The sequence below is a fragment of the Martes martes genome (genome assembly GCF_963455335.1).
Source record: "Martes martes genome assembly, chromosome: 16".
NCBI classification, from domain to species: Eukaryota; Metazoa; Chordata; class Mammalia; order Carnivora; family Mustelidae; genus Martes; species Martes martes.
Window position 1 is genome coordinate 32000624 of NC_137904.1, and position 15959 is coordinate 32016582.

A 15959-nucleotide genomic window follows, 5' to 3' on the forward strand; every position below is an offset into this window, starting at 1 on the left:
TCATATAGAGATTCCAGTATGTAATTTTTTTTTAAAGATTTTTATTTATTTATTTACTTGACAGTGAGAGAGATTACAAGTAGGCAGAGAGGCAGGCAGAGAGAGAAGGGGAAGCAGGCTCCCTGCCAAGCAGAGAGCCCGACGTGGGGCTCGATCCCAGGACTCTGAGATCATGACCTGAGCTGAAGGCAGAGGCTTAACCACTGAGCCACCCAGGCACCCCAGTATGTAATCTTTTGAGGTTAATTTTTTTCACCAAGCAAAATGTCTTTGAGTAGGACAGCCCAAGTGGTTTACAGGTATCAATAGTTCATTTCCTTTCAAGACTGAATAGTATTGTATCATGTGGATATGTCAGTTTGTTCAGTCATCTACCTGCTGAAGGACACTTTGGTTGGTTTCCAGTATTTTGCTATAATAAACAAAGCTGCTATTAACATTCATATACAGGTTTTTATGTGCATACGTTTTCATTTTTCTGAGGTAAATACCCAAGAGTGAGACTGTTGGTTAATATGGGAAGTGTATGTTTAGTCTGGTAAGAAACCACCCAATGAATGAACAGAGTGGCTGTACTATTTTACATTCTCACAGGCAAGCTGGAGAGATCCAGCTTCTCCTCATCTTCTCCAGCATTTGCTGTTATCACTATTTTTTATTTTTTAAAAACATTCAAGTTATGTAAAACAACCAGCAGGCGACAAGACCTCCAGTACAGTCACTTTTAATGACACGTGAAAATACCATTAGACAACAATTAGTTAGGGAAAAGTCTTAGCGCTAAATTCTTAGCAATCTGAAGCCATTCATCCCAATGATCGCTGTTTTCTTCTTTTGTACACAAGCAACCTTGGAATCTCAGAGAGCCTGTGGCACATACATGAAAATTACTTGCTTCAATGAGGGCTTTAACTGTACTTTTAATTATAATGGTACCAATTCTGGATCTATATTTTTGCCTTCTTTGCTAGGAAGGAAGGCCTTCCCAAAAGAAATCTTTGTATTTTGAATTGCTATTTGTGTCACAGTATTTCTTCTGCCCTATCACCACTATCACTTGTATTCTGAGAGTCTTTCATGCTTAAGGTTTTTTAACATTTTGAATTTCATATTCTCCTACCTATACTTGCTATAGTATATAAGCCATACTTATAATACGTATAGTATATAGCTAAACTTGCTTAGAGAGGCTTAGCATACCATGTCAAAATATATCAAATTGTGGGGGGGGGCGCCTGGGTGGCTCAGTGGGTTAAGGCCTCTGCCTTTGGCTCGGGTCGTGATCCCGGGGTCCTGGGATCGAGCCCCGCATTGGGCTCTCTGCTTGCTAAGGAGCCTGCTTCCTCCTCTCTCTCTTGCCTGCCTCTCTGCCTACTTGTGATCTCTGTCTGTCAAATAAATAAATAAAATCTTTTAAAAATATATATATATATCAAAAATATATATATAAATAAATAAATAAATATATATATATATCAAATAATCAGTGGTTGATATATATATATATCAACCACTGAGCACCTGGGTGGCTCAGTGGTTTAAGCCTCTGCCTTCGGCTCAGGTCATGATCTCGGGGTCCTGGGATCGAGCCCCGCATCAGGCTCTCTGCTCAGCAGGGAAACTGCCTCCCCCTCTCTGCCTGCCTCTCTGCCTACTTGTGATCTCTCTCTCTCTGTCAAGTGAATGGATAAAATGTTTAAAAAAAAAAGAAAAGAAAAATGAATAGAAAATTATCAGAAACTAGAATAAAAATTCATTTAAAAAATATATTGGGACGCATGGGTGGCTCAGACGGTTTAGTGTCTGCCTTCGGCTCAGGTCATGGTTCCAGGGTCCTGGGATCAAGTCCCGCATCGGGCTCCTGCTCAGTGGAGTCTGCTTCTCCCTCTCCCTCTGCCTCTCCCCCTGCTTGTGTGCTCTCTCTCTCTCTCTCTCAAATGAATAAATAAAATATCTTAAAAAAAATTTTTTTAAGTATATCAAATTAACTTTTTATAGATATATTTTCTTCAAACAGAAAAATTTCGGTAGGTAGATGGCCCTACTTTTATATACCACCTGATAACTATGATCCTGGCTTAATTTGATTAATTCTGATTGGGAGGTAGGGAACAGAGAAGCTTGAACTCTAGAGTCAAAGGACTAAAATCATTTCCTCAATTTAAAATTACACAAAAATTTTTATAACCTAACAAAAAACAGACATTAAAAAACAGGAATCATACTTTGTTTCATAATGTACATAATAAAATGTTGGCAAACAACTAATATTAGCATGTGAAAATAAGAATTCTGTGAGCCAGCCCCAAGTACATGATTTTTCTTTTTTTTTTTTTAGAGATTTTTTTTTAAATTTTTTTTTTAAAGATTTTATTTATTCATTTGACAGACAGAGATCACAAGCAGGCAGAGAAGCAGGCAGAGAGGAGTGGGGAGAAGCAGGCTCCATGCTGAGCAGAGAGCCCGATGTGGGGCTCGATCCCAGCACCCTGAGATCATGACCCGAGCTGAAGGCAGAGGCCTTAACCCACTGAGCCACCCAGGTGCCCTTTTTTTTAGAGATTTTATTTGACAGAGAGATAACAAGCAGGGGGAGTGGCAGGCAGGGGAAGAAAGAAAAGCAGGCTCCCTGCAGAGCGCGGGGAGCCCAATGCGGAACTCGAACCCAGGACCCTGGGATCATGACCTGAGCTGAAGGCAGTTGCTTAACCAACTGAGCCACCCAGGGACCCCCAAGTACATGATTTCTATTAAATCCATTACCTCTATTACTAAACTTCTGGTTAGGTGCTTCCACCCAGTACCATCTGTCTTTATATCAAGGCTTTGAAATACTTTGATACTTTTAAAAATTATTACTGTGGTGACATTTATAGATATACAACAACAGCAAGAAAGATCATTCTGTATCATTTTGGAAGCTTACCTCTCTGTAGCACTTTTCTACAATTTCATAACTGGCATTACCCCACACCGTTATGTGTTCTCGTCTATATTGCTTCACCAACTCTGAAACCTGCATGTGAAAAGTGCAAAAGTTTATGCATGCTCCCACTGGAAAATCTGCTTACGTTACTTCACTTAAAAAATTACAACTGACTATCTGCCAGTGAATAATATAAACTTTGGGAAGAACCAATACGTGAATTCAGATTATTTTATAAAATATAGGCAATTACATACATTTTACCATTCTGTGATTTATCTAATAGAATGCAACTATTTAGTCATTTGATATAAACTAACTGCAAAGGAAGCAAATAAATTTGAAGAAGTTAATTACACCCATGCCAGAACAACTGGTTCACAGGAGCTCAGTTTTATCGATGACTGAGACAGAACAGCTTGCTCTGAAAATAGGCCTCCCAACAGTAAAGTGATATCTTCTACCAGGGCATTATTTAAAACAATACTGATCCCTAGAGTATCCATTTCCTTGAACATTATCAGTCTATGAAGTCACTTACTGTAGCCTTACTTAGTTTGTGAAATCCGATAGAACAGAGCCAGAAGAGGGACTGGCTCACGTACCTTTTTTATCAGCACATTGTTGTTGACCTTGATATCGATGTTAATGGGAGTGTTAGGAAAGGCCTCAAAAACTTCCTTCAGTAACGGAATTCGGTTATCTTTTCCTTCACATTGGCATGCTGAGAAAGCAAGATTTGTAAAAGAATTTTTAAAAGATAACATTCACTTTTTTGAGGATTGGGAGGAAAAAAGGTAATGTATTGTTTTCACAATAGGATGTATTTATATAGGACATGTACAAAATGATGAAAAGTAAGAAGAAGAGGAAAATCATCTAAAATCCAACAACTTAGATATAACCATTGTGATCATTTTGTATACTTTCTCCAGTCTTTTTTTCCAATGCATAATTTAATAGTGTAATTTAATTTAATTTTATAGTGTACCTATAGATCTTAACCTGATCTTTTTACAAAAGTAAAAAATAAATAGTGCATGTTAATACTTAGAATTTAGAATTATGATTTAAAGTTTTTTTCATTAAACTTTTTGAGATTCATTTGGAGTTATAAGAAAAATACAGAGATTTATGTACCTTTTACCCAGATTCCCCGATGACCTCTTGTAAAACTATAGTACAATATCATAACCATGACAGTGATATTATTATAATCCACCAATCTTATTCTATAATTATTTTAAATGGTTTTAAAATGCTCCATTATGCAATAATTTAATTATTTTAATTTAACATTCCCCCAGAAAGGTAACAGAGTTTGCCATTCCAAAATATGCCACTTTGGCATAAGGATTATTTTTAACTAAAGGCAACTGAGATGAAGCAGATACAAAAGAAGTACTCTGCCCTTTCCCATTTGCCTAGAAACACGACTTAAATTTGTACAGAACATAAGTCACCAACTTTAGGCCCTCATCAGCACCACAGAACTCTGCATAACAAACTATTGACTAGCCTTTATCTTCCATTATTCACCCATATACTTACCTTCCCATGATTTGCTACCCTAAAAACTCAAAATCCTTATTTGTCTTGTCAATTCTCTGAAAATGTATTGGATATTTTTGTTAAGATGCTAGGAGCCCCTGGGTGGCTCAGCCGGTTAAGCGGTTAAGTGTTTGCCTTCGGCTCAGGTCATGATCTCAGCGTCCTGGGATAGAGCCCCGTGTCAGGCTCCCTGCTAAGTACCCCACTCCCCCTGCTTGCACTCTCTCCTCTCTCAATCTCTCTCTCTGTCAGATAAATAAATAAAATCTTAAAAAAAAAAAAAAAAGATGCTATATAAACTCAAGTTCTAGCCAGCCTTTGAGTTACTCATCCCTGAGTTTCTGCCATGATAAATATATTAATAAATTTGTTTGTTTTTGTCCTGTTAATCTCTTTTGTTACAAATCCTTCCTGAGAACCTAGAGGAGAGAAGAGAAAAAAAGTCCCCTACATTCTACTAGTGGATATTGAGGTTGTTTGGGAAGTTCTACTATAATATCACCATTGAAAATTTTCAGAGATTGAAAATATGTATGTTCGGTCAAGGGAACTACATGCTAATTCAGGAATGTGTTAAAGAATTGTATCAATGTAGCTATTCAAAGAAAACTGAGACCAAAAAAATTAGAAGAGGATTTTTAAACACTTTTTTACCTTTCCTGACAGTTATTTTCTTTATTCTTTCCCTAATCTCTTTTGCCTTGAATCATTTACATAATATATATGCATGCTATGTAAGTATCATAAAATTTGCCCTTCCATGCAAAACTTCGATTGCACTTCTATATGAATAACAAAATGGTAACATATCCTTTAATTTCATTTTCATTGTACAAAGTGTATCAACAAAGTAAATTAAATCCATGTCAAAAAATTATTTTTAATAAAGGCTCATATGAAAAGGCAGCATGTAAAGGAGGAAAAAAAAAGGAAAAATGTATTACTGTTTTGTCTGTTCTATATTCCATTCCTATTGCCTTTTTACTACTCTTTGTAAATCAGATGGTGGGCTCTGGATCACTTTGACCAGATACTCCATCATTTGGCTCTGTCTCCTCGGCCCCAAAGAGTACACATGGACCTTAAGCATAACACTGTGAACATGAGAAGAGGTCTTCTGAACTCCTCAGCTGAATGCATCATGTACTTTTGATGCTGGCAGAGTCCATCTTTATGTGCAGAAGGTGTGCCTGAGAACAAAGCTAACATAAATGAAACCAGACCAAGAAACCAAGATACAGACTAATTATTGCTTAAGCAACTGAAGGCGTATGTTCTATGTCTGAAGGCATAGAACCTCGAAGCTTTTTAGTTAGGAGAACCAAATTCTTTTTTTTTTTTTTTTAGAACCACATTCTTTTAAAAATTTCTTTTGAACTATATTGATGTGGATTTCTAGCACTTATAATAACTGAGTTTAGACTTATTATAGACTACTGAATTGAATGGTAAAAATTCTGTTAATATATAAAAATTTAGCTTGTATTTACCTACCCAGCACCCCTTCTTCCCTTGGAAAACTGCATCTCCTTTATTCCATGTTGTTCTGATTGGGTTCTCAAAAACAGGACCCACGCCCCCTTTATTCTCTTGGGCAAGAGTATGACCTAGGTCTGGTCTATCATAATAGCCTATTTCTTTGTCCACAGTGAATCTCTCAAGGATGGACACATGAGCCAGGCCAGGCCAATCATTGTCTTTCTTTAGAACTTTACCCTGAAGCTCAAAGGGAGGACTGCTTTTTTACCACTGGGTTAATGTGTGGGCAGGATATGAATGATTGTCAGTGATTATGTTCCCTGCCACAAGGACAAAATCCATCTACACTGGAAGAAGGTAAGACCCAAGAGAAGCAGAATCATAGAATGACTCAGAGTCCTCTTTGTGCCCTTGGATTCAATAATGTTTAACATCAGATCCACCACTATTATAGATAGTTAATGATAAAATAAATCTCTGTTGTTTCTTTTTTCCCTTAAGCTGGTGTAAACTCATTTCTGTTACGATCTAAAATGTTTGAACATTATATTCTAGTCCCGCACTGTTTCAGATGGTAGCCATTAGCCACATAGGGCTATTTAGATTAAAATTAAATAAAACTAAAAATTCAGTCCCTGAGGTGGACTAGCCACATTTTAAGTGCTCAACAGTCACATGTGGTTATCGGCTACTGTAACTGACAGTGCAAACACAGAACATTTCTACCACCACACTCCATTTAAACAGTGCTATTTTAGTTAAGTAAAAATTTTGTTACCTTGTTAAGTGTGGAAAAATTAATTTGGCAGTCGAAAGAATTGCCATGGGCGATAGCTATTCACACCCAGGTTAAGATGTTTGCAAGGATCAACTTAGAAAAAAGTCAAACAGATAAAACTAACTTTGGAACATTATACGAGAAGAAGAATGTTGCATCTAATAGTGGGAGAAACAAGGAAATTAAAGTTATGTTAATAACTAAGGAAAAAAAAGCCCATTCTAAAAGTGATGTTTAGATATTTACAATAGATGCCTCAGCCAGCAAGAGTGTAGAAAATGAGCTGGGGAAAGAAGTTTATCTCCAGTATAGTTCTGGGCAGAAGAGAACCCCCTAGGAAATACTACAGAAAGAGAGAGGAAAACAAGAGTGATAGGCAAACAGTTTGCCGTAAGATGTGCTGGGTGAGGGAATGAGGGAAATGGCCTGTAAAAACATGCTGGAACTTGAAAACCGACCATTCTGACCAACTCTAGATTGCCCAAGTTATGTATCTTTCATGAAAAAAAAAGGCAATTTTCAAGTAAGCAGGATAGGTAATAACAAACCCTTCAGTTAACACATTTTTATATTCTTTCTTTATATTTATTTTTTTAATGTAGACTGTGGCACATCAAAGTACCTTAAAAAAAATTACTTCTTCAGTAAAATTATGAACCACAAAGAAAGCAAGAGTCCTAAAATCTGTATTCCTCTGAGAGTTGGTAGTCTCTCTCTCTCTACAGTACTTAAAAGTAAGCAACAGTTAGTTCTGAGCAGGGAAATAAGACCAAACAAACAAACAAACAAACAAAAAAAAAAGGAGGAGGGACAACTATGTGCCTGAGTCAAGTTTTTATAATACAATATAAGTATCTTTGCTTATTTCAAATGCAGTAAACTTCACATTTGAGGCAGTCTTAAGTTAATTGTGATAAAATGAATGCAATATGAACAAAAAATTAATTCTTTTTATAGGTGTCTAAAGCTTGAGAGTACATGGCAGTACTACTAATAAGGCATATAAAGAGACTCTTTGGGGGAGCCTGCCTGGCTCAGACAGTAGAGCATGTGACTCTTGATCTCAGGGTCACAAGTTCAAGCCCCATGTTGGGCAAGGAGCCTACTTAATTAAAAAAAAAAAGAGAGAGAGAGAAAGACTCTTCAGAAGGAGAAGCAGCGTGGTGCAGCTGAACACTGGCCTGGTTAGAAGGAGACCTAATTTCAAGTCCTAGCTGTGTCATTATTTGTTGTATGACCTTAATCAAGTTAATTTACATCTTTAGGCCTCAGTTTCCTTATCTAAAACAGGAAGAGATAGAATTATATGGTCTCAAAGGTCATTGCATATTCATAAATTTTATGACTTTATGACAAAAGGTATATAAATAAAAACTTTAAAAAAAAGAAGTATAAAATCTGAAAAAAAAATTAGAATAAATTTCTTCCTCAAAGGAACTTTTAATCTTTGTGAGGATTTGGCTTTGCTCTGCAAGGGGAAAAATTAAACAAAACAAAACGAAACCCCCCTTCCCAAATGAAAAAGAACCTTGACTTCTGAAGTATTTTACACAATTTCACAAATCCATAATTGACATAAATATATAATAGCTTGGCAAATATAATCCTATTAATCACAAGAATGAAAAAAATGTTCCTGCAAACCAACAAAGCTTAATGATACTTACCTGAAAAGTAACATCAAACAATTTTTAGATGTAAACATCCTTTAGAAATAGCTAATTTAAACAATTTTCTGATTCTTATTTGGCTTTCTTATATTTTCCAGTCAAGGAGAAATTATAGTGACCAGTTTTAAACCTAGTACACAGAGCAGTTAACGGTTCTTTAGATCTTGACATTTAACCAAGGTTTTAACCATATTCAAAGCATACCACACCAAGGTCCATAACATGTAATGTCTTGTAGTTTTACTGAGTTACAATTTAAATCATTCAAAACATGAGGCTGAATTGCGACAGTGTGGGGCTCTACCTGCTTAGTAACCTGCATCTCCAGCTGATGTATTTTCCATCCTAACATGTTCCATTCTAACAAATCCAACAAACTGGGCCAAGGAACATGTTCCTTTGTGAGAAATATTCCCTCACAAGACAGAAAACTGCTATGCTGATGATTAAAAAGTGATGGTGACCAGGAAATAGGTGGTTTATCTGAGTAATAGAATTCTAATAATTTAAGATAGGGAGCAGTGAAATGACATAAAATCAAACGGTATAGAATCAGTAAGGATCTGAAAGGGGGTTTTTTCAGTATCTTTTCATTTGTGGTTTTTTTTTTAACTTATGATGGATTATTACTACAAATTATAGTAATCATCTAGAATTTGAAGCTTCAGAAATGCAAAGTAGCCCTAATAATATCTGGGTTTCTTGTAATTAGTGTTCAGGCTTAAATTAACTGTACATAAATTTAAATAGAACGAGCCAGTTAAATCTCTAGCCTTCATCTCAGGGTCAAGATATCAGATTTGTAGGTCTGAGAGAGTAAGTATTGAGGGCAGTACTTTTAGCTGGAACTTACTATCAGAAGAAAACACACATGTATATCTAATTCTCAGTGTAAATGAATACACTTTAATGTAAATATGTAAGCTGCAAATGGGAAATATTACCTCTTTGAAATGTGACATCCAGTTTGCCAAGGTAAGGTGGGAGTTCCTTTAAAAGATATGATTAAAAAAAGTTAGCTCTCAAGAATTTAAAAATATTTTAGTGTCTTACAGTGAGACAAAGATTTTCTTCTTCAAAAAATAAAAGAAAAAAAATTACCTATGTTTACATAGTGCACACTTTAGCTGAACATCCCGAACAGCAAATTAACCAGGTAACTACTTACTTTCACAACTTATAAGAAAAGAAATCTGTACTATTTAATGTGGACCTTTTCTCAACAATAAATTTTTAGTGGTGCCTGGGTGCTCAGTCGTTAAGCATCTCCTTCGGCTCAGGTCATGATCCCAGGGTCCTAGGATCAAGCCCTGCATTGGGCTCCCTGCTCAGCAGGGAGCCTGCTTCTCCCTTTCCCACTCTCCCTGCTTGTGTTCCCTCTCTCACTGTGTGTCTGTCTCTCTCAAATAAATAAAATCTTTAAAATAATAATAATAATAATAATAAATTTCAATATCTCAGTAGACAAGTGTCAAGAATAGACAATTTTTAAAAATGACTAACATACAGAAAAATCTTTAAACTCACAAATAATCAAATAAATGCTAATTGAAATTTTAAATTTAGGAAATTTTTGTTATAGTTTAATACCCTATAATGGTAAGGGTACAGCAAAATGGGAATTCCTCTAACACCACATTTTAGCACTTTTTAAGAAATTTTTACTTTATTTTATCTTTAAGTAATCTCTGAGACCAATGTGAGTCTTGAACTCATAACCTTGAGATCAAGAGTTGCATGCTCTACCAACTGAGCCAGCCAGGTACCCTAGATTTTGGAACTCTTAAACACTTTCAGAAAGCAAGCTGGCAATAATAATTTTCTTTTTTTTTTTTTAAGATTTTATCTATTTATTTGATAAACAGAGATTGGAAGTAGGCAGAGAGACAGGCAGAGAGAGAGGGGGAAGCAGGCTCCCCACTGAGCAGAGAGCCTGATGCGGGGGCTCAATCCCAGGACTCCAAGATCATGACTTGAGCTGAAGGCAGAGGCTTACCCACTGAGCCACCAAGGCACCCCAACAATTTTCAATATAAAGAAACTAAAATCTTCCTAATCTTTTACCCAATAATTTCCCTGCTGGGAGTTTATTTAGGGAAATAATTTTAAAAACAGAGATAACTTGTGCTTGCTTTGGCACCACATATACTAAAAAAAGAAATAACTTTTATATAGACACTTTCAATAAATATAAATATATTTATATACGTGTCTTCATAAATATATATCTTTTAAAATCTCTATATAAAGCATATAAATATAGAAAAACCTTTATCTTTACACATGAAGGTGTTCAGTGCAGTGTTATCTCTAATGGTGAAAACATAAAACTAATTTAAATGCCAAACAACAGAGAAAGAATGGTTAAAAATTCCTCTATATCCACTCAATGGAATAATTGCAGTCACTTGAAATGTTTATGAAAAATAAGCATGGGATCTGAAAGGGCTAAATGCCACCAATTCCAAATACATGACATTCTGGAAAAGGTAAAACTATGGAGACAATAAAAAGATCAGTGGTTGCCAGGGGTTAGGTGGGGGGAAGGATGAACAGGCAGAACACTGAGGATTTTTAGGGCAGTAAAACTATTATGTACGACACTACAATAGTTGATACACTATTATACGATAAAACCAACATGTCATCCTATGTTAAGAATAAACCCTAATGTTGGGGCACCTGAGTGGCTCAGTGGGTTAAGCCTCTGCCTTCGGCTCAGGTCATGATCCCAGAGTCCTGGGATCGAGCCCCGCATTGGGCTCTCTGCTCAGCAGGGAGCCTGCTTCCCCCTCTCTCTCTGCCGCCTCTCAGCCTACTTGTGATCTCTCTCTCTGTGTCAAATAAATAAATAAAATCTTAAAAAAAAAAAAAAAAAAAGAATAAACCCTAATGTTAACTATGGATTTTGAGGTGATAATGAGTGTTACTGTAGGTTCATATTATTGTACCAAATACACCACTCTGGTTCAGGATGTTGAAGGGAGAGTGGGGGGACTAGACCTGTGCAGGGTCAGAAGCTATGTGGGAACTCTGTACTTTCTGCTCAATTCCACTGTGAACCAATAACTGCTCTAAAAACTAAAGTCTATTTAAAAAAAAAAAAGAAAAAGAAAAAGCGGGAAGCCTGGGTGGCTCAGGTGGTTGAGCACCTGATTCTTGGTTTCGGCTCAGGTCATGATCTTAGGGTCCTGGGATCAAGCCCCACGTTGGATCCACAGGGAGTCTGCTTGAGGATTCACTCTCCCTCTACCCCTCCCCCTGCTTTCACTCTCTCTCACTCTCCCTCTAAAATAAATAAATCTAAAAAAGAAAGAAAGAAAGAAAGAAAAGCCTGCGGTGTCTGGGTGGCTCAATCATTAAGTGCCTGCCTTCACCTCAGGTCATGGTCCCAGGGTCCTGGGATTGAGCACTGCTGAGCGGGAAGCCTGCTTCTCCCTCTCCCCCCTCCCCCTGCTTGTGTTCCCTCTCTTGCTGTCTCTCTCTCTGTCAAATAAATAAATAAAATCTTTTTTAAAAAAAGTAACTTTAAAAAAATAAATTTTTTAAAAAGCATGGAAAAATGTGTATCATGCCATAATGTTAAAGTGTTCAAAAACACAATATCTATAATATACAGTAGGACCGCAACCAGGCAAAGAACATACAGGGTACACATAGAGATGGTATTCTGTTAATGTAAGTTTTCTTTAGGTAGTAAAATAAAGCATTATTTTTCATCCACTTATCAGTCTCTGATATAATGGCAAGTAAACTACTAAAATCAGATTTCCTATTCTTGAAGACTAAAACTAATTCATACATTCAATCTGAACCAAATAAATTGTAGTATACTTCAAGCAAGTTGAAATCCAGTAGTCTCACATTTGAGGACTTTGGTAATCTTGTTAAAATACTTATAAAAGTAAATCTCCAAAGATGTATCCACAGATTTCTGTAGTGAGTATAAATCCTCCCTGAAAGTTAGAATAGTTTGTATAATTTCCTCTGGCATTCATTATTTAATCACTATCATTTATTGAAGCACTACCTGGCATTCTTTGTTTTTAAAAATCCTACAGGCCCTAATATCTACTAGATATTAGTTTATCATGCATTTTTACTTACACAGTACTTGAGATCAGAGATGTTTACATTGACCCCAGTTGACCTCTTTAAATTCTCATCATGGGACACTACAACTTGCTCATCTTTTGTGATATGGCAATCCAATTCCAGCATATCAGTCCCAATTGTAACTGCACTGAAGAAATGCAGAGAAGAATAATGACATTAGAAAGTTAAGTAAACTTTATTTACATTATATGCTCTAGGTGTAAAAATTAGAGGAGTTACAAATCAAATAGCAAAACATCTCATAACCCTAAAATTTCTCTACATTGTCATCTATTATGATTTATTGATATCATATTCTAGAGTAAACACAGATTAAGGGAATCATGTTGCCTCTTTCCATAACCAGCTCTCCATATCCAAAGTCTGTAACAGGGGCACTTCCTCCCAAGACCATGAGCTGAAGTGTGGAAGGGGTCCCAACTGAACTGAGCGGGGATCAAAAGATACATGGGTGCCATGAACCCAAATTCCTTGAGTCCTCTGAGAGCAAGGCCATGGCTCAGAAAAGCCCCACAGTCAATGACAAAAACCCACCCTATGGAGACCTGGCCTTCCGGGTGACCAGGTGCAGAGTCACTGTGACCATCAGAGAAAAGAGATTTACCAAGAAAAGTGATGAAGCCAGGGAGATGCCCTCCACTCTGGATTTGGAGCAAGTCCCCGCTAGCATGCTGGGCCCTGCAGAAACCCCTGCACTGTCTCCTTCACCCACAGAAGACTACAGAATCTAAGTGGGCTTATAGAGCACTCCAGCAAAGTTGGGATGTCTTTGAAGAATGTCTTGGAACATTTTTGTTCTTTCTTTCCTCACAATCACTGCTGAGTGGTGTTTATCCTCACTGATGCACTTAGAGAAATCTTTGGTTTTTCGAGTCAAGTCTCTGAAATATGTCCACATTTGATCTTTGTGTCATTCTATAGAACATTGTCAGTTGTATTTGAATTTAAAAAAAATTGCTGCCAACCTAATATAATGGATAGAATACTGGATCAGAAGTTAAAAAGGTCTGGATGCCAGTTCCTGCTTTGCTATGAACTTGTTGTATAACTATGGGCAAGTAAATGCCTTTCTCTAGGCCTACATTTTCACATTTATAAAATGATAGGATTAAAGAACAAGAAATTGTTGCCAGCCTTTGTCACTTTATTTCAACATAGGATTAGAAATTCCAGCCAGAAAAAATTAAATTAAATTAAATTGAAAAAATAAAAATAAAAAGAAATCCCAGCCAGAGCAATTCAGTAAGAAAAAAAGGGGGCTGGGCATCCAAATCGGAAAGGAAGAAGTAAAATTATCTCTGATCAATATGATCTTGTATGTAGAAATCTTAAAGACTCTACACACAAAACTGCTAGAATTAACAAACTCACTAAAGTCACAGAATACAAAAATCAAAACATGGGGTGCCTGGGTGGCTCAGCTGGTTAGGCATCTGCCTTTGGCTCATGTCATGATCTTGGGGTCCTGGGATTGAGCCCCGCATCGGGCTCTCTGCTCAGCGGGGAGCCTGCTCCCCCCCTTTCTCTCTGTCTGCCTGCCTCTCTGCCTACTTGTGATCTCTCTGTCAAATAAATAAAGTCTTTCAAAAAAAAATCAACACACAAAAATCAGTTACATTTCTATACATTAACAGCGAATGACGTGAAAAGGAAATCATAAAACAATCCATTTGTAATAGCACCAAAAAAATAAAAAGACTGGGGTGCTTGCATGGCTCAGTCAGTTAAGTGTCCAACTCTTGATTTCAGCTCAGGACATGATCTTAGGGTTATGAGATTGAGCCCCACATCGGACTCTGTGTGGGGCATGGAACCTGCTTAAGATTCTCTCTTTCCCTCTCCCTCTCCCCCTCTGCCCCTAAAAACAAAAACAAAAACAAAAAAAACTTAGGAATTAACCAAAGAAGTAAGAGACTTGTACAATGAAAGCTGTAAAACATTGCTGAAAAGAATTAAAGTAGATATATATAAATGGAAAGACACCCCATGTTCACGGATTAGAATGCTTAATATTAAGATACATGGATCTACACGTTCAATGCAACTTTTATCAAAAATCCCAATGATTTTGCAAAAACGTCTTTTTGCAAAAATAGAAAATTCCATTCTAAAATGCCTGAGGGGCATTTAGCTGGCTCAGTCGGAAGAGCATGTTACTTTTGAAAGTGGGGTTGTGAGTTTGAGCCCCATGTTACTAAAAGAAAAAACTGTAAAATGCATATGAAATCTCAGGGAAACCCAAAGAGTAAAAACAATCTTGAAAAAGAAGAGGGGTGCCTGTGTGGCTCAGTTGGTTGAGCAGATGCCTTTGGCTCAGTCCTGGGATCAAGTCTTGCATTGGGCTGCTTGCTCAGCAGGGAGCCTGCTTCTCCCTCTGCCTGCTGCTCCCCTTGCTTATGCTCTATCAAATAAATAAATAAAATCTTTAAAAAAAAGAACAAAGTTGGAAGACTCACACTTCCTGATTTCAGTACCTACTACAAAGCTACAGTAATCAAAGCAATATGGTGCTGGTATAAAGACAGACATATAAATCAATGAAATAGAGTCCAGAAATAAGCCCTCTTATATATTATCAAATGATTTTCAACCATTCAATGGGGAAAAGGCAGTCTCTTCAGCAAATGGTGCTGAGAAAACTGGATATCTACATGCAGAAGAATGAAGTTGGATCCTTACCTAACACCATATCAAAAAAAAAACCTCAAAATTGATCAAAGACCTAATCATAACACCTAAAATGAAAAACCTCTTAGAAGACAACATACGGGAAAAGCTTCCCTACACTGGACTTGGCATGATTTCTTGGCTATGACACCAAAAGCACAGGCAACAAAAGAAAAAAAAAGACAAATTGTACTTCATCAAAATTAAGAACTTTGTGCACCAAGGAGCACTATCAACAAAGTAAAAAGGTAGCCCACACAAACCATAAGAGACTCTTAATCATAGGAAACAAACTGAGGGTTCCTCGAGGGGTGTGGGTGAGGGGATGGGGCAAAAGGGAGATGGACATTAAGGAAGGCATGTGATGGGGTGCCTGGGTGGCTCAGTGGGTTAAAGCCTCTGCCTTGGGCTCAGGTCATGATCCCAGGGTCCTGGGATCGAGCCCTGCTTCGGGCTCTCTGCTCAGCAGGAAACCTGCTTCCCCCTCTCTCTCTGCCTGCCTCTCTGCCTACTTATGATCTCTGTCTGTCAAATAAATAAATAAGTAAATCTTAAAAAAAAAAAAAAAAGGAAGGCATGTGATGTAATGGACACTGGGTATTATACAAGACTGATGAATCACTGAACTCTATCTCTGAAGCTAATAGTACATCATACGTTAATTAATTGAATTTAAAGTTTTTAAAGAAGTGAAAAAAAAGTAGCCTACAGAATGGGAGAAAATACATGCAAATCATCTATGTGATAAAGGATTAATATCCACAGTATATAA

The 15959-nt window shown here is 37.0% G+C and overlaps 1 protein-coding gene across 1 annotated transcript in view; it reads right to left on the minus strand.

The window, feature by feature from the left end:
- The window catches only part of GDPD1 (glycerophosphodiester phosphodiesterase domain containing 1), a 53475-nt gene that overhangs the window by 12589 nt on the left and 24927 nt on the right, over positions 1-15959 (minus strand). Inside the window, exons 3-6 of the mRNA XM_080826821.1 lie at positions 12512-12647; positions 9349-9394; positions 3532-3650; positions 2927-3016 (exon numbers count right to left, since the gene is read on the minus strand). Of these exons, the coding sequence (XP_080682947.1) occupies positions 2927-3016; positions 3532-3650; positions 9349-9394; positions 12512-12647 (391 nt within the window). The remainder of the gene's footprint in view (positions 1-2926; positions 3017-3531; positions 3651-9348; positions 9395-12511; positions 12648-15959) is intronic.